Source organism: Sapajus apella, unplaced genomic scaffold (assembly GCF_009761245.1).
Source record: "Sapajus apella isolate SASKATOON/1434 unplaced genomic scaffold, GSC_monkey_1.0 scaffold56, whole genome shotgun sequence".
NCBI classification, from domain to species: Eukaryota; Metazoa; Chordata; class Mammalia; order Primates; family Cebidae; genus Sapajus; species Sapajus apella.
The window spans coordinates 1,064,053-1,083,362 of NW_022436996.1; the positions used below are offsets into that span (position 1 = coordinate 1,064,053).

At 53.0% G+C, this 19,310-nt stretch overlaps 1 protein-coding gene across 2 annotated transcripts in view; it reads left to right on the forward strand.

Moving 5' to 3' along the window:
* Positions 1-19,310, forward strand: part of PTPRN2 (protein tyrosine phosphatase receptor type N2) — an 831,505-nt gene that overhangs the window by 287,834 nt on the left and 524,361 nt on the right. Inside the window, exon 9 of one of the 2 annotated variants that reach the window (XM_032244876.1) lies at positions 13,319-13,405. The exons of the other annotated variant lie outside the window; for it this stretch is intronic. Coding sequence (XP_032100767.1) covers positions 13,319-13,405 — 87 coding nt within the window. The remainder of the gene's footprint in view (positions 1-13,318; positions 13,406-19,310) is intronic. 2 annotated transcript variants of the gene reach the window in all.

Here is a 19,310-nt window from a genome sequence, read left to right on the forward strand (position 1 = left end):
TGTGACGTCTCCCCAGTATCACGACCGATTCCCACGTGACATGAAACTCCCCGTGATGTGACGTCTCCCCAATATCACGACCGATTCCCACGTGACATGAAACTCCCCGTGATGTGACGTCTCCCCAGTATCACGACCGATTCCCACGTGTGATGAAACGCCCCGTGCTGTGACGTCTCCCCAGTATCACGACCGATTCCCACGTGTGATGAAACGCCCCGTGCTGTGACGTCTCCCCAGTATCATGACGGATTCCCACGTGTGATGAAATGTCCCGTGCTGTGACGTCTCCCCAGTATCATGACCGATTCCCATGTGTGATGAAATGCCCCATGCTGTGGCCATCTCCCTCCCTAGGAAACACTGCTATGTGTGTGGCGTGTGTGGTATGAGGTGTGTGTGGTGGGTAGTGATGAGTGGTGATGTGTGGTGTGGTATGTGTTCCATGTGTGTTGTGTGTGGGTGTGTTGTATGTGTGGTGTGTGTTGTATTTGTGTTGTATGTTTGTGTGCTATGTGGTGTATGTATGCTGTGTATTGTATGTGTGGTGTGGTATGTTTTGCATGTCTGTTGTTTGTAATGCATGGTGTGTGTTGTCTCTGTGGTGTGCAGTATGTTGCATTGTGTGGTGTGTGTTGTGTGTTGTGTGGTGTGTGCATGGTGCACAGTGTGTTATATATGTGGTGTGTGTGGCATGTAGTATGTTGCATGGTGTGTTGTATGTGTGTTGTGTGCTCTGTGTGTGTGTGTGTGTGTGTGTGTGCCTCCTCATCCTGTGCTTGAGCCTGTGTGTGTGTGTGTGTGTGTGTGTCTCCTCCTCACCCTGTGCTGGAGCCTCTGTGTGTGTGTGCACATGTGTGTGTGTGCGTGTGTGTGTGTGTCCTCCTCACGGTGCTGGAGCCTCTGTGTGTGTGTGTGTGTGTGTGTGCTCCTCACCCTGTGCTAGAGCCTGTGTGTGTGTGTGTGTCCTCCTCACCTTGTGCTGGAGCATGTGTATGTGTGTGTTTGTGTGTGTCCTCCTCACCTTGTGTGGGAGCCTCTGTGTGTGTGTGTGTGTGTGTGTGTGTCCGTGTCTTCCTCACCTTGTGCTGGAGCGTGTGTGTGTGTGTGTGTGTGTCCATGTCCTCCTCACCTTGTGCTGGAGCGTGTGTGTGTGTGTGTGTCCCTGTGTCCTCCTCACCTTGTGCTGGAGCCTCTGTGTATGTGTGTGTGTGTGTGTCCTCCTCCCCCTGTGCTGGAGCCTGTGTGTGTGTGTGGTTGCCTGTGTCTCCTCCTCACTCTGTGCTGGAGCCCTGTTTTCTCCCAGAGGCCCCCATGTTGTGTTTGTGGACACTGTGTGGTTCCCTGCAGATGCCCTGGGGACTTGAGCCACACTTGCAGGGGGACAGCCGCCCACCTCCTCCCCCAGGGTAGGAGAGAGACGAGAGCCCCGGAGAACCACGTAATCCGGTCACTTAAGGGCTTTCCAAACGGACACCGAGGTGTTCCCCCGGAGAGCAGGGGGCCGCTGTGGTTTGCCGGGGCACCTGCAGGGCAGTGATCCTGCACCATTCCTGCTCGTGGGCTCACCCTGGAGGGAGGGACAGAGGGGCCGTTGTCTGCTCAGCCTGGCGCTTTCTGGGGAAGGAGACCGCTCACATAGGGTCATTTCCTCTCTGCGCTTGTGACCGTCCTGTAGAAACAGGCCAGGGTGTTTCTTTGCATTTGAGTTTATTTTCTTGTAGTGCGTTTGCTAATGCCTTTGGGACTGGAATGTTTACCTCCAACAAGCAGTAGGTTAAAGAAAAAAGGATCATGTTTTCTTCGCTGACTTCTCTTCTTTTCCGTTGCAACTTCAGTTGGTTGGGAGATCCCTGGTGAAGACAGCAGAGCTTCATGTCGGCAGTTTGTACGGCTGTGCAAGGCACGGTGCACTCGGCCAGGTCCCCTCTCTTCTTGCAGAGAGACTGAGGTTTTTGCCGTATTATTGGACTAATGATTTGTGATTCTCTGGGGCAAGTTTTCACCAGATTTCAGCTTAAACCTTAACAGATTGGCCATTGATTTGCAAGACACAGATGCCGTTCTCTAAAAGGAGGGGACTTTTGTGTGTTTAATTGTCGCACAGAAAGGAGAGGCATGTGGTTTAGAACTCAGTGTCACCTCAGCATCCACATGCTCTTTGTGCTGAGGTTCAGATGGAGGATGGGGGGACTTGGCCTTGCCGGGTTGAGGTTGATGGGGGGATGGGGGGACTTGGCTTTTCCAGGCATAATTTTTTCTCTTACATTTTCTGATGGACAAAGTAATCTTTGCCATTTACATTTTTTTTTTTTTGAGGCAAAGTCTTGCTCTGTCTCCCAGGCTGGAGTGCAGTGATGCGATCTCAGCTCACTGCAGCCTCGGCCTCTCAAGTTCAAGCAATTCTCCTGCCTCAGCCTTCTGAGTAGCTGGGACTACAGGGGCCCACCACCACATCCGTCTAATTTTTCATATTTTTAGTAGAGACGGGGTTTTACCGTGTTAGCCAGAATGCTCTTGATGTCCTGACCTTGTGATCCCACCTTGGCCTGCCAAAGTGCTGGGATTACAGGTGTGGGCCACTGCGCGCGGCTGCCATTTACATTTTATCCTTTTTACAAGCTAGAGGGAGTATTTAAGACTGCACCAAGGGCAGGACAGCTGCCCCAGTCCTCCGGAGACAACTTTAAAATGGTTTCACATTAGGTTGCCCGGAGAAATTACAGGACGGATGCCGGGTGTGGAGAGGAGGGAGCCCCTTACCTCTCAGCAAAGAGGAAGCTGCCTTCTAAATCCAGAGACCAAGCTTCGGAGATGCCCGGCTCACACAGGCACGCCTCTCTCTGTGTACCCCAGACCCCTCTGGGTTGGGATGTATTCCCGTGGAACTCCCACACTGAGCCAATGGGGTGGATTTTGGGGAAGTGAAACGTGCAGTCAGGAAAACATGGAGGCTGAGGTCGGGGCTTGGGTCTGGGGTGGTGGCCACAGTGCTGCTGGAGAAGGTGGCATGGGCCCCTTGACCCACGGAAGTCCGGTATCCAGGGTCAGGTTCCCACGGCAGCCCCAAGACCTGGAGTGTGGCAAATGCCCCTGCGCTTGGGTTTCCTGGTCTCTGGAGTGGCAGCCACAGACGTGCACGTGGTCAGCAGGTGTGTCCAGCACGGTGGGTCCAGTTCTCAGCTTGATTCCTCTGGCCCATGAGGAAGAGGCAATAACAAGGTTGCCAAAGTGAAACGTGGAAAATTCCGTGTCAGCTTCCGTGGGTTTTGTTAGGAACGAGCGTAGGTTGCAGCCGGTCCCAGCTCACCCACCTTTCTGGGCACCTGTGTTGCAGCATTGCCTTAAAGATAAGCTTTTTGGTTTGAGCTTTTCTCCTGGGAATTTACCAATAGTGTAATCTTGGGCAACGAACGCCAGATGTGACCACTGTGTGTGGCCTCAGCGTGGCGCCAGCACGGGAAGCTTCCCCAAGCTTCTACTGCTCTTGATATTTCCCACCCCTGCGTACTTTTCACTAGTCTGATTTTTAGGGGTAACACTCCTGTAGTCATCCCACGTGTTCGTTTTCTGCATATTTGTCCATGTGTGCACTCATTTCAGGGTGATTTGGATGCCCCACGGAAGCCCCAGTGCCATGCCAGCACTGAGAGGACATTGTAGGAGGACGTTGCCACGTCTCATCCGAGCCCCCCACAGTGAGTGCCTGCCCAGGCGTCAGGGCCTCCCCCGTGGTTGATTCCGTGGATAGGACCTCCCGTGTGGCTGATTCTGTGGAAGGAGGATGTTGCCACTTCTCATCCGAGCCCCCCACAGCGAGTGCCTGCCCAGGCGTCAGGGCCTCCCGTGTGGTTGATTCCGTGGATAGGACCTCCCGTGTGCCTGATTCTGTGAAAGGAGGATGTTGCCACTTCTCATCCGAGCCCCCCACAGCGAGTGCCTGCCCAGGCGTCAGGGCCTCCTGTGTGGTTGATTCCGTGGATAGGGCCTCCCGCGTGGCTGATTCTGTGGAAGGAGGATGTTGCCACTTCTCATCCGAGCCCCCCACAGTGAGTGCCTGCCCAGGCGTCAGGGCCTCATGTGTGGCTCATTCCGTGGATAGGGCCTCTCGTGTGGCTGATTCCATGGAAGGAGGACGTTGCCACTTCTGGAGAGAGGAGACACCATCTTTAGCTTTGAAAGTCCTTCTCGCTGCCCTTACGGGCACTCCCAGCTCTGCCCCTGACCCGATCAGAGTGTTCATACCTGTTTCTCTTCCACGGCAGTACTAGCGTCCAGGTATTCAGGGTGAAAGCTGCCACATGCAGACACAGCACATCGCACATGCTGGTTCTGTACACTGATTTTCAAGATTAAGTCCAACTGCTTTCTGAGGAAGTTGAGACCTTGGAATGACAGATGACGGCCATGTCTTTAAAAAAATGAAATGGAAATGGCTGTGTGCTCATGGTAGGCAGTCCGCCCTGTCTTGTCGGCTTCACAGAGTGGAGCCACCACTGCCGTGACTCCTGCCCGCCCGGCTGCACCGTCACACTTGCCAGGCTGGGGAAGGAAGGGTGGCCCGCATGTCCTGTCCACTTTGTGTGACTGGGGACATCGGCCTGTGGAGGCAGCGAGCTCACAGACGCACCCTGGGCTTGTGAACTTCCTCATTGTCCTCAGGGTGTTTTGAGAGTTTTCTTGTGGATGCTTCTGTTGGTTTCCATATTGGACCATGGGGGGCACAGGGCCAGGAGACACTCATGAGGCTTAGGAGGGCCCAGGATTCATGGCACAGCCCCTCCCGTGTCCTCATTCTGTCCCCCTGGTTTGAAACATGCTGGAAAAGGAGACTCATGGAATTTGGTAGCAAACATTGATTGGGAACTTGGCTTATTCTCTGCACGGGGCGGTAGGCTTGGAAGAAACAAACTCAGATGAGACGTGGCTCCTGCCCTTGAGGAGTTTGCAGTTTATCGGGGAGGCAGGATTAAAATATGAAACTACTAGAGACCTTTTAAAGTAGGCCACGAGTAGTTCTGATCAAAGCATAGAGGGAGTTTTAGGGAAAGGCCAAAGGGAAGCAGTTTTCTGTCTTCGTCCATCCAAGTGGTGTGGCCAGTCCCTGCTTCTCCACCTGCCCTCTTCCTAATGGCTCCAGAGATGGGGAGCCTCAGGGAGGCTGGGGTACAGGGGCTAAGGCGAGGCAGATCAGCAGTGGGAGCAGGTAGGCTGGTCCCTTGGAGCAGCCACCCCAGAGCCAGGCAGAGAGTAAAACCCAGGCCTCGCAGGAGCACAGGAGCCTGGAGGAGGGACCTGTAGCCGCAGGGAAAAAAGCAAGGGCTTGTCTGGAAGCATCTCAGGAAAGCAACGGGGGGCTCTCCGGGAAGCATCACATTTGCCTGCCAGGAGGGGGCTGGCTTGGAGCAGGGAGGCTGGCTGGCTGAGGCAGGAGTTCCCGGCAGCCTGGCACGGTCTCAGCCACGGGAGCTGACCTGGCTGTGGGAGTCATTGCCCTGTCCAGTTGAAGCCTGGGCTCACCTTCATGGCCCACCCGGGCTCCCTTCCGTCTCCTGGCACAACATCTGGCCATTCAGGCCTTTTCTGACACCGGTGCCCTTTACAAGCTGTTCAGATGGCCCTGGAGGATGTTTTGGGGCAGGGGCTGACCTGGGTTAGAGCAGACATCCAAAATGTGCAGGAAAAGAGAGGACACCTGAGACCGTCCCCTTCCAGCGGCCACTCTTTAAAGGAAAATTGCTTGCTTCTCAATTGTAAAGTTACACAGAAAGATACCTTGAAAAATCCACTTTAAAGAATGTGCCACAGGCGTTCCTGGGAGATGGAGTGGAAGGAGCTTTGCCAGGAACCCAGCAGGAACCTGGCCCAGCTTTCTCTGTGAGCCACGAGCAGGGTTCTGCTAAAGCAGAAGCAGGACCAGGACTGGTCCACTGCCCTGGATGTGGAAAGCATCCACATTTCACCGTACCTTTGTACTCACTGCCTTATTTGATCTTCCCCCCAACTTTTTGTGTTGTGTTAAAATATGTATAACATAAAATGTATCGTTTTTAAGCATACGATTCAGTGGGGTTAAGTACATCTGTGCTGTCATGCAGCTGTCGCCGCTGTCCATCTGCAGAGCTCTTTTATCCTGTAAAACTGAAACTCTGTCTCCATGAAACACCACCCTACCCCAGCCCCCAGCACCCTTCACTCCACTGTCTCTGTGAATTTGAGGTTCTAGGACCCTCATGTGGGTGGACAGACAGGACTTGTCCTTTTATCCCCAGGTTATTTCAGTTAACATCATGTTTCGGGGTTCATCCACGTTGTCGCATGTGTCTGAACTTCTTCCTGTTCAGGGCTGAGTAATATTCTACTGTTGGTGCAGGCCACGCTTTGCTCCTCCATTTGTCCATCAGTAGGCCCTTGGGCTGCCCCCCCATGCTTTAGTGATTGAGATAATGGGGCTGTGAATGTGGGGCACTAACATCTCTTTGAGACCCTGTTTTCAATTCTTTTGGGTAGTCTCCCCTTTATCCAAGGGGAGACATTCCAGGGCCCCCAGTGGATGCTTGAAATATCAGATAGCGCAGAACCCTATATAAACGTTTTTTTCCTGTACATACATACCTATGATAAAGGTCGATTTATAAATTAGAGTATGGGAGTAACAACAATAACTAGTGATAAAATAGAACAATGACAATAATTTACTGTAATAGAAGTTGTGTAATGTGGTTAGGGCACTGTACCTCAGGTACCTGAAAGCACAGAAAACAAACTGCAGCTAACGGGGTGGGGCGGGGGGGACTACTGTATACACCAAGGTTCATAATGTAATTCTACGTTTCAGTATTTTTAGGAATCTCCATTCTCTTTTCCACTTTCGATATACCGTGCTACATTTTCACCAGCAATGCACAGGAGTTCCACTTTATCCACTTCTTTGCCAACATTTATTATTTTCTGTTTTTTTTCTTCTTATAGTAGCCATCCTGATAGGTATGAGGTGGTATCACACTGTAGTTTTGATTTGTGTTTTCCTAATGATTAGTGACGATGAGCATCTTTTCATGTACTTTTGGTCACTTGTATATTTTCTTTGGAGGAATGTCTATTCATGTCCTTTGCCCATTTTTAAGTGGTATTGTTTGTTATTCTTGTTATTGAGTTTTAAGAGTACCCTGTATACTCTAGGTACTGTATGAAGTTTCTTAAATAGTGAGGTGTTTCACTTTCCTTTAATAGTCAAAATTGGAATTAAACGTTAAACTAAAAATGTAGCAATAATACACTTACAGTGCTGTCTCTTATATAACAAACTCTCTCAGCTTTGGTTTATCTAAGAATGTCTTAATTTATTCTTCACTTTTGAAGTGCAATTTTGTTGGATATAGGATTCTTGGTTGACAGGTTTTTCCTTTTTTTTTGTTTTTTTTGTTTTCTGTAGCACTTGGAATATATTGGTTCACTGCTTTCTGGCCTGCAAAGTTTCTGCTGATAATATTATCAGGAATCCCTGGTGTGTGATAAACTGCTTCTTTCTTGTTGCTTTCAAATGTAAAGGGCAAATTCTCCATTTGTTTTTATCTTTTAAAAATTTAGCTAAAATATGTCTCTTTGAGTTAATTTTACTCAGAGTTCAATGAGCTTCTTGGATGTTTATGTCCATGTCTTTCATCAAATTTTGGGAAGTTTTTAGCTATTGTTCTTCAAGTATTTTCTCTGCCCCTTTATCTCTCTTTTTTCTTTCTGGTAATTTTCTCTCACAATTTATATACTGGTTCTCTTGGTGGTGCCCACATATCCCTTAGGATTTTGTGACTTTTCTTTTTTTTCTTTTTGTTTGCTTAGACTCAATAATTTCCATTGTCCTATCTTAAAGTTCACTGGTTTTTATTTTTCTTGCTCAAATCTGCCTTTTAATCTCTCTAGTGAACTTTTTAATTTCAGTTGTTGTATTTTGAGCTTCAGAACTTCTTTTTTTAGGTTTTCTCTTTATTGATATTGTCTTACATAGTTTTCTTGCCTTTCTTTACATCTATTTTTTTAGTTCTTCAAGCATTTTTATGACAATTGTTTTAAAGTCTTTGCCTAGTACATCTGCCATCTGGTCTTTTTTTAGAGACGATTATTGTTGACTTACCTTTTTCCTTTGAATGGGCAGTAGTTTCCTGTTTCTTTGTATGCCTTGCAATTTTTTGTCGAAAACTAGAAATTTTAATCTGGCTCTGGAAATCAGATTGTCTCTCCATAGGTTTGCTATTGGTTGTTTCTCTTTCTTTTAAAATTGTTGTAGGCTGTCTCTGTGCTGAGGATCAGCCTGAGGTGTAAAGTTATGGTCTTGTCTGAGCCTTTCCCCTGGGCGTGTGTGGTGACTTTGTAATTTTCCCTGTACATTCAGTTACTTTGGAATATTCTGGTGTTTAATTTCTGGCTCCCAAAAGGGGAAAAGGAGAAAAATGAAGGTGGGAAGAATGGGCATTAGCATTTAAAATCCCCTGTAAGTCACTTTGACCAGAGGGTGAGGAGCGGCAACAACGAGGAGGTGGCCGAAAGATGGCGCCCTCCTCCTTGCCTGCGCATCGGCGATGAGAAGCGGCAATCAGCAGTGAGACCACAGATTGCCAGTATTTGGAGGACAAAGTCTGTGTTGCCTGTTCTGGCTCCTGCAAGTGTGTGCAGGCGGCTCCAGGAACATGTGCACAGCTGCCTGCCACAGGGCTGGAGGGGACGTAGGGGTAGCTCCTGCTGTGATAAGCTGACGTTGACTGCAAGGTGTATCCAAACCTTCCCCTAGAAGTCGGATGCCTTCGTTAGGCCTCAGAGTTCAAGGACTGGTTGCATCAGACAGATCTGACTAGCACAATGTCATCAGGTGGGAGACAGATTCTTGGTGTTTCCTGCTCAGCATCTTCCCAAAATTCTTTCCTGCTTTCCTTAAGTTTTACAGAAACTTTCTAAATTGAGTGGGATTCATTTAATAGTTTACATTTTAATAATTTTTAAAATGTTGGATTTTTTAACATTCTTGACATTTTCCTGTTCATTCATTCATGCAGTTAATGCCAAGGTAGAGTCTGCTGGTGGAGTGAGTACTTGTGGTGCCCATGTGCAGGGAGAGGTGCGTGGTGCAGCAGCCAAGCCCACCCCATGTGGGTGAGGTCTTCACTCCCCCACTCCATGCAGGCTGTCCAGGGTGGGCCTGGCTTATAGAACTCTAGTTCCCAGTCACTCACCTGTGCTAACCAGGCTCCTTCCCTCTTCTATCTGAGGGTGGCGCAGGTAGAATGTGAGGGGTGGGCTCAGTGCAGACAGTTCCGGGCCCACCCAGTCCTGTCATAGCCGCCTGATGCCTTGCAGGCAACACAGACTCACTGTGTCCTAGGCTGACCTTAGGATCTTTTCTCTGTCCTGGAGCTGTCCCTGAGTCCACTCGCAGTGCATAGCAAAGTACCATGGAGGGGGCAGCTTAGAAGGAAGGGGAATTTCTTCCTCAGTTCTAGAGGTTGGAATCCAGATGCCAGCAGATTTTGGGGTTATTGGTGGACACTTCCGGGTTGCAGATGGCATTTTCTCGCGTGGAGGAGAAAGAGCTACAGAGCCTTCTGTAGAGGGCACTGATCCCATTAGGAGGCTCCGCCTTCAAGATCTGTCCACCCCCCATAGGCCCATCCTCCTCACACCTTCACCTTGGGGCTAACAATTGGAACATACAGATTTTAGGGGTCACAACCAGTTCATAGCAGCCTGTGTCAGAAAACAACCTCAGCCTCTGCGTCCGTCTGCCCTGCAGAGCCCACCTTCCTCACTCGCAGCTCTGGACACCTTACCTGCTGACATCTTGCTGCCTGTGACCATGTGCACTCAGTCACCGTCACCGTGGTGCAGCCTGCATGAGCTCAAGTGTCACTGAGACATTCCGGAGGCCTCCCGCTGCTCCCTCGTGTCTCCTCTGGTGTCCAACCTGTTCTTTATCCAGGAGCGTGAACTTTCATTGTTGGTGTTGCTGTTTGGGATATGGGGTCCTGCTTTTCACCCAGGCTGGGGTGCAGCAGATATTCACGGGTGCGGTCAGAGCTCACTGCAGGCTTGAGCTCCTGGGCTCCTCAGCCTTCTGAGTAGCTGGGACCAGGAGAGTCAACTTTTACATACCTGATCAGCACAGTGCCGTGGCGTAGGCCCTGTTGATAGCTCGCTGTTGTATCTTGGATGAGGAGCACCATGTAGGCAGCCCCTTCCCCCAGCCGTCCGTGCCCCCAGCCCCTTCTCTCAAGTTCTGTAAGTGACTGTGCTGCCCCAGGGCACCTGCTTCTCCTTCCACCCCGTGCCCGCCTCTCGAACTCTGTGCCTTAGACTAGTGACACGATCCAACCTCTCAGCCCTGTGGTAGCTGGGGACCCTTCTGGGGCGCCCCTACCCCGGCCTGGACCAGCTTCCCGTGCAGGCCCCAGGACCCTGGCTTCTCTTTTCCCTGGGGTGTGCCATGGGTTTTTATGCACGTTCTTTACTGTTGCTCCTGCCAGACAGGAGGTTGCCTGGGGCCACGGGCTCCTCCTCCTCCCTCATCTCTATCTCCGTAGCTCCTGGCTCAGCCTGGTACCCCTAGTGCTCAGGAAATCTTTGTTAGATGAAGAGCAGAACATTCCCACACAAGTCTTCCACGTCCCTCCCAGCTAACGTGTAGACTGCCTGAAGCTGAGCGACCTATGTTAGCCTAGAGTTGGAGTCATGTGGCTTTGCTAGTGGTATTATGGTGTGGGAGTTTGGCCCAGGGGTTCCCAAAGCAGGTGCCTGGACAACAGTGTCAGTACTGGTAGGAACCTACGAGAAATGCAGATTCCCAGGCCTCACCTGAAACTCTGAGGCCTTCTGACTCTGAAACTCTGAGGGAGGGGGCTGGGGCATCTGCATTCCAACAGCCTTCCTGGTGAGTCCTTGGCCCACTCAGGTCCCGGAGCCCCAGACTAGGCAGGGAAGGCGTGTGGTACCGGGGTGCACCCTCATCTTTCCATTGCTGTAACCAGGGCTCCCAAACCAGACCAGTTGTCACATTCGCCTGCAAGGGATTGTTTTGGTTTTATATTTTGATTTTAAATACACTGTTCTTGGCTCCAGTTCCAACTGCACTGGCTGGGCAGGACAGGCATGGGCCTGGACGCCCTCCCTGGGTGGCTCTGAGGGGTACCCAGATGTGGGGGCCACCGGCCTCCCTGGAGGTACAGGGCTTTTGGGACAGGCTCCACCCTGAGCCCAGATGTGGCTCCTCCCTGAGCAGAAAATGGCCAGTGCCCCAGCTTGTCCCAGATGGCTGCATGCCTCAAGGTCATGGCCAAGGTCGGTGGGCTGTGTCCCTGTGGCCACGACCACAGCTTGTAGCACTGATGTCATCGGATGGCTTTCTCATTGCCAGGTGCGAGGCCTGTGAGGCTCCACCTCAATATGTCTGTCTGTCCCCAGGAAGGATTCATAACCTGAATAACTAAGCTCTCTCTCCAGCTGATGCAGCAGCGCACAGGCTGGACCGGTCACTGTGTGTCCCCGCTCACAAGTCAGAATCTGCAGGCGCTGCTGTGGTCTCCCCAGGGGTCCCTGAGTAGAAGTCATGAGTAGAGAATGCCCAGGGTCTCCAGCACTGGTGCCAGCTCCGTTACCAGCGCCGCACTCCTGCTGGAGGCCTCTGCCTGCTCCGGGGTGTGCAGGGCCGTGCCCCACACCCGGCAGCTCCTTGTGGTCACTCCCATCCCTACACTGTTGTCCTGATGCATCTCCCAGCTTCACAGGAACCTCCCCTCCTGCCCCAGAGCCCAGGGTGGCGCTTGCCGTGCTGGCCCATGTCTCCTTTCCTACCCTCCATCCCGCCAATGCTGAACAGGCTGCTGGTCCCCAGAGCCTCGCAGAAGAGCTCCTGCAGGCCCACCACAGCCGCCGGGACCCGGAAGCTCCACGTCAGCGCCCCATCCTCGTCTCTCTGGACCGGTCTCAGGCCCGGCCCTTCTGCGTGGAACTCTCGCCAGCTCTCTGCCTGCCTCTGGGGCAGCCCTTTCCTTTCTCTTTTGCCAGTTCCTCTCATCACCCTGACCCTAGATGCTGGGGGGAGCCAGGGCTCCGTCTTAGACGCTCCAGTGCAGAGGCTGAAGTCCAGGACCCAGAAGTGGGCAGGGCCGGTGCCCCGAGGCTGAGGAGGGTCTGCTCCCAGCCTCGCCCCCGCTGCCACTGGCCTGAGACGACCTCAGCTTTCTCCCCGTGTCTTTGCACCGTCCTGCGCTCTGTGTGTTTGTCTGAGTCCAGACCCTCCTTTTTATATGGACACCAGGGACATTGGCTTAGGGTCCACCCTAACGACCCAGCTTCAGTAAATCTGCGAATGCCCTGTTTCCAAATAGGCTCACATTATTGGGTTTTAGGATTTCAACATGTGTTTTTAGGTGACATAATTTAACCCGTCACAGCAGGATCAATTTCTGTTCGCTAATGTCTCTTCGCTGCCTTTCCCCTGGAATGTGAGCCCCTCGAGGGCAGGGCTGGCTTTGCTGTCCGTTGCTGGACTTGGAAGCAGTGCCTGGCGCCCTGCGGGTGTCCTGCACGGTCACTGCAGGAGGAATGCAGGCGCCTCTGTCCACGGGGGGACATCCTTTGCCGTACAGCTCGGCTTTTACATAACAATGTAATCTCATACTCCACTAAAGTGGCACTAACGGGATTTCACAGGCAGCTCGTGACTTTCAGCCTGAATGCTGGCCATTGAGACTGGGCGTCAGAGAGCACACTGCCCTGGCGTCAGCCAGGCCGCCTTGAGGGGAGTCTGCGGCCGCGGCGTCTTCCGGGAATGCGCCTGCCCCTTCCCTGAGTTGCTGCCGGGGCCGGCTGCCTGGTTTCCACGTGCACTCCTCTATTGGGTGGTTAAATCACACCTTACTGGGGCCTGGTTCACATCAGAGATGAGCCCATTAAAAACAGGTGCTTTCTGGGCGTGCCCGTCCGTCCGCAGTCAGAGGCCCAGCGCCCTCCGCATCCGCCCGTCCCTGCCTTCTCCCTTCTCCCCTTTAGTGTACTTTTACTGAAGGCTGAGAGGAGCCAGTGTCCACATGGGGGGCCACGCGGGCTGCCCACAGCCCCGTCCGCACTGCACCGTTTGTCTGACAGCTGGAAACTCGGGTGACCCCTCGTGCCTGAGGGGCAGCTGACCCCAGGCCAGGAGAGCAGGGTGTGTGTGGGGACCAGGAAGTAGGGCTGTGAGGCCATGGCACTTCAGTGCTCCCGACTGCTGGCTCTGCGGACGTTTGAGTGGACATCTCCCCTGTGCTGACTGCTCCCCCACTGTCCTCCGCAGCCCCCTGCGCCCCGAGGAAGGAAGGCGGCTGGTGGAGGACGTCGCCCGCCTCCTGCAGGTACCCAGCAGCACCTTCGCTGATGTGGAGTAAGTATGGGGTCCTGGGGTCCTGCTGGGCTCCTGTGGCTCAGTCACAGGGACTGCGTGGGAGGGAAGGAGCTGCCAGCCTGAGGCTCTTGTTAATTACACGAGGGAACCTGTTTCAAGAGGTGAAAGGGTGATTTCAGCAGCTTTGCTAAGTTATTTAGAGACAGGGGAAACCTGTGTTTAAGGGGGAGAATGAGAGTCTCCTGAAGGGCGGTGTCGGTGCAGCCAAGCGTCTCGCTGGTAGCGTAGGAGCCACCCAAGCTCTAGAACCTTCTGCTGCACATACCCTGTGCCGATATGTGGGAGCCTCTGGACGACCCACCCTAGAGAATGCTGCGGCAGCATTCCTGAGAACACGGGAAAACGTCATTCACTCGCTGACCCCTTCACCCAGGGGTGACATTCACTCACTGTCCCCTTCACCCAGGGGTGACATCATTCACTCACTGTCCCCTTCACCCGGGGGTGATGTCATTCACTGTCCCCTTCACACGGGGTGACATCATTCACTGTCCCCTTCATCCAGGGGTGACATCATACATTCACTGTCCCCTTCACATGGGGGTGACGTCATTCACTCACTGTCCCCTTCACACAGGGCTGATGTCATTCACTCACTGTCCCCTTCACCCAGGGGTGACATCATTCACTGTCCCCTTCACACGGGGTGACATCATTCACTGTCCCCTTCATCCAGGGGTGACGTCATTCACTCACTGTCCCCTTCACCCGGGGGTGACATCATTCACTCTCCCCTTCACACAGGACTGACGTCATTCACTGTCCCCTTCACCCGGGGGTGACATCATTCACTCACTGTCCCCTTCACACGGGGTGACGTCATTCACTCACTGTCCCCTTCACCCGGGGGTGACGTCATTCACTGTCCCCTTCATCCGGGGGTGACGTCATTCACTCACTGTCCCCTTCACCCGGGGGTGACATCATTCACTGTCCCCTTCACCCAGGGGTGACATCATTCACTGTCCCCTTCACCCAGGGGTGACGTCATTCACTGTCCCCTTCACCCAGGGGTGACATCATTCACTGTCCCCTTCACCCAGGGGTGACGTCATTCACTGTCCCCTTCACACGGGGTGACGTCATTCACTCACTGTCCCCTTCACATGGGGGTGACATCATTCACTGTCCCCTTCATGGGGTGACGTCATTCACTCACTGTCCCCTTCGCCCGGGGGTGACGTCATTCACTTACTGTCCCCGTCACACGGGGGTGACGTCATTCACTGTCCCATTCAAGGGATGACGTCATTCACTCACTGTCCCCTTCACACGGGGGTGACGTCATTCACTCACTCTCCTCTTCACCTAGGGGTGACGTCATTCACTGTCCCCTTCACGGGGTGTTGTCATTCACTCACTGACCCCTTCACCCGGGGGTGATGTCATTCACTCACTGTCCCATTCACACGGGGGTGACATCATTCACTCACTGTCCCCTTCACAGCAGATGGTCACTGGGCACCTGGGGCACCTTGGCCTGATACCAGCAGCTGGGACATCCTCTGGAGACACATTGTCCCTGTCTCAAATCTGCCATTTATTAGAAAAGACAGTAGAGTGTATGTATCATTAGCATGGAGAGCACTAGGGGTCATGCATGAGAAGCACCCCAGCCAGCCTGGGGCCAGAAACTTCTAGAAAAAGAAATCTGAAGCCCCGTGGAGGTGCCTGAGAGAGAGATGCGCCATGCAGCCCGGAGTTGGTCACTGCAGACCATGCCATTCCCAGGGCACAGACACATGCAAAGAGCATTTTCAAGGACATGTCCATGGGTAGGAAAGGACCTGGAGGGCAGAGGCGGCCCCTCACATGGCGGGACTCTAGCGGGTTTCCCTGACATGGGGTGGCCTGGTGTAGCACTCTCAGCAGGGACAGAGAGGCCATCTAGAGACCCAATATGTACAGCAAGAGGACCCTACAGGGTGATCATAGTGAGATGGCCTGACTAGAGGTGAGGGAGAGCAGCTGAGGTCACCTGGGAAAGGGAAGACTGGAGGGCAGGAGACGTGTGCAGATCCAGGTAAGGGAGGTGCAGGTACGAGGCAGGTGCAGTGGTGATGGAAGTGCAGGGATCCAGGGGAAAGGGGCCGGGGTGGGGGTGGGGCTGCAGTGGGTGAGTGGGCTGCAGAGGACCAGGTGAGGGAAGGGCAGGTGCCTGGGGCTATAATGGGCAAGTGGACTCTAGAGATTCAGGTGAGAGGTGGCAGGTGCCTGGGGCCTTAATTGGCAGGGTTATGCCAATTGCTCATACCAGGTGAGCACAGGGGCACATACTTGGGGCTGCAGTGGGCAGGTGGTTTGCAGAGATCCACGTGAGAGTGAGACCAGGTGCAGGGTAAATACAATGGGAAGAGGCTATGCTGAGATGCAGGTATTTGGGGGGCAGGTGTATGGGCCTGTAGTAGGCAGCAGAGGTGCAGAGATCCATGTGTGAGAGGGGCAGGTGCATCAGGCTGCAGTGGGCAGGCACTTGCCCAGATCCAGGTGAGAGACAGGGCAGCTGCATGCCTGCTGTGGGCTGGGGTTGTGCAGAGATCCATGTGTGAGAGAGGGCAGGTGCATGCCTGCTGTGGGCAGGGACTTGCCCAGATCCAGGTGAGAGAGAGGGCAGCTGCATGCCTGCTGTGGGCTGGAGCAGGCGCAGGGCAGATGCAGATATCCACATGAGAGGGGACCTGTTCATGGGCTGCTGTGGGCAGGAGACATGAGGAGATACAGGTGAGGAAGAGAGCAGGTACAGCGTGACTGCAGTGGGTGGCCACTGAGTGACTTCTGCCTGGGAGGCAGGAGTTGAAGAATTGTAGAATGGCAGCTTCAGGGATTAGGGTAGATCTGAGTGCACAGCATTTGTTGACCTGCGCAGTGTGACACCTGCCCATGGAAACGCATGCAGGTGGGGCCTCAGGCAGAAGTCCTGCGGCCCCTGGGCATTCAAGCTTTTCCCTGTGGCTTACCATGGGGAGGGCCTGTTGTCCCAGGGCAGCCTGGGATGTTTGGGTGCCCGTGATTCTGGGGGTGGAGGTGGGCAGGGGCTGCAGCTGTTTCCCACCTGATGGGAAATGCATCAGTGTTTTAACTTCTGTTGTGACTGATGGTACTGCATATGTATGGGGTGGTTTTCAGCACAGCAGGGACTTAGGAGTGGGGAGGGTTTGAGGGAACTTCCTAAGGGTTTGATTAGTAGACACCGTTCTGTCAGGTACCTGGACGACTCCTAAGGGGTGCTGTCCAGGTGACTCAGGAGACAGATCTGGGTAGGTGTAGATGTCATAACTTCAATGTACGGTGGACAGGGAGGTCCCAGTTTCTGATGGGATCAGCAGATGGAGGCAAGGGAAGGGAAGAGGGGCAGTGATGTGAGCACACCCTTAGGTATGTGTGAGAACAGAGACAAGCCTGCGTGTCAGCTTCACCTCGGTTTCTTGTGAGGCAGCTCCCACAGTCAGTGTTTTGGGTTCCTAGGGAAGAAATATTAACTCCAGAGAAACCACACTGGACAAATTTCACAGAAGTTGAAAATAGAAGAAACTCCCAAGACCAGAAAGTACTGAGATGCTTCCAGGGTCTTAAAGTGTTTCTCTTTATACTGAAGGAGAATTAGATAATCTGGTTTTATGGGATCAGGGGGAAGTGACTTTGCCTCTCGAGGCCATAGTTTTATTTTGAAAATTAGAGGGATTTGCCTACTTGATTTTTAGTGATTATTCAAGGATTAATGTTCTGTAAATCTGTGACCTGGGACACTAGTCAAAATCATGTAGCAGGTACTCTGTCACCTTCAGGAAGCAGGGAACAAGTAGTGTGACAGGGTTATATCCCCAAGGGCAGTCCCGCAGGCAGGTGTTTGTGTGGAGAGGCTCATTTCATCAGCCCTGAGAGACACCCTCTTTATCAGTGTTTTGGGGATTCCCAGAGTGGTACACTTTTGAGTAGTGATAAACAGTGAGTCAGGAAAGGGGGAAATTGCTTCTGCCAGATGATATACGAAGGTGTATGTGTGGAGGCGGGGACGGAGCTAAGAAAGAAGCTGGATCCAAGGACAGAGGTGACGGTGGAGCTTTGGAGGAAGCTGGGCTACAGCTGGGAGGGAGCAGAGATGGAGATTGGGATGGAACTGGATAGAAAGGGAGGTGAGCTGGGATGAAGCTCAGAAAGGAGCTGGAGATGCCACTTGGAAGGAGTAGGGATAAAAATGAGATAGAGCAGAAATGGATCTGAGAGGAAGCTAGATAGAGCTGAGGATGGGCTTGGATGGGGCTGGGATGGACTAGGATAGAGCTAAGGCAGAGCTGGGAAGGAACTGGAAATGGAAATGGGGTGAAGCTCACAAAGAAGCTGAGATGAATCTGGAGACAAAGCAGGCAAACAGGATGGAGCTACGATGGAGCAGTGATGAGCTAGGATAGAGCTGGAAGGAGTTGGAATGGAGTTGGAAGGAGCTGGGAATAAAACAGAATAGAGATGGGGATAGAGTTCATTGGACTGAAATGGAGCTAGATGAAGGAGGGATGGAACTGGATGGATCCAGGATGGAGCAGAGATGAGCTGGATAGAGCTGGATGGAGCTACATGGAGTAAAATGGAGCCAGGATAGAGACTGATGGAGGTAGGGAAAGAGCGGAGCATGCATCTGGCTGGAGCTGTGATGGTGATGAACAGAGCTGTGATGGATCTGTGGGTGGAGCTGGATGGAGCTGAGGATGGAGCTGGGATGGAGCTGTATGGAGCTGAGGATGGAGCTGGGATGGAGCTGGGATTGAGCTGTATGGAGCTGAGGATGGAGCTGAGATGGAGCTGAGGATGGAGCTGGGAAGGCGCTGGGATGGAGCTGAGGATGGAACTGGATGGAGCTGAGGATTGTGCTGGATGGAGCTGAGGATGAAGCTGGATGGAGCTGGATGGAGCTGGGATGGAGCTGGATGGAGCTGAGATGGAGCTGAGGATGGAGCTGGGATGGAGCTGGGATGGAACTGGATGGAGCTGAGGATGGTGTTGGATGGAGCTGAGGATGAAGCTGGATGGAGCTGGATGGAGCTGAGGATGGTGCTGGATGGAGCTGAGGATGGTGCTGGATGGAGCTGAGGATGGAGCTGGGATGGAGCTGAGGATGGAGCTGGGATGGTGCTGGATGGAGCTGGGATGAAGCTGGAAGCAGTGCGGAGTACCTGGGATAGAGCTGTGGCTGGTGCTGGATGGAGCTGGGATGGAGCTGTGGCTGGTGCTGGATGTAGCTGGGATGGAGTTTGGGATGGAGCTGGGATGGTTTTGATAATGGGTGGCTATTGGCTCTTCCTCAAGCTCCCCACCACTGCTGACAAGGCTTCCATCAGTCCTGCTCTCTCTCTTCCCCCTTCTGTTCTCCTCTCTCTGTCCCTGTCTCGGTGAGCCCTGCAGTCTTCATCTCCTCTTTCATCTTGTGAGGGGCCCTGCTGCTGATCTTGGTGTCTTACTATTATCTCATCTGACTTTTTTATCCATCCACAAATCCCTGATTTTCACAGCAGTAGCTTTGCTCCTAAGTCGCGTTGATCCTGACGTGTCTTCCAGGGCCTTTCTCGGGAGCCTATGAGCCTGAGTTTCACCCGACCTCAACTGTCCTCATCCTGAACTTCCTCAGGCCTTCTGATGCCTCAGACTGCTCCAGAGAGGGTGTAGTGACAGCACAGAAAAGAAACCTCAGGGACAGATGCCCCGATGCTCCACTGCCTTAAATCCGTCTCTAAGAACTGGCAGGAAATGTGCCCAGGCTGTAGACATCCTGGGCTGAGCGGGACAATCTGACATTGCAGACCTGACACTTTGCTGACCGTCTTGTCCAGTGGGGGCCTGCAATGACCTGGCACAGAGCAGGACATATAAGAAGGGGACACCCATCCCTACC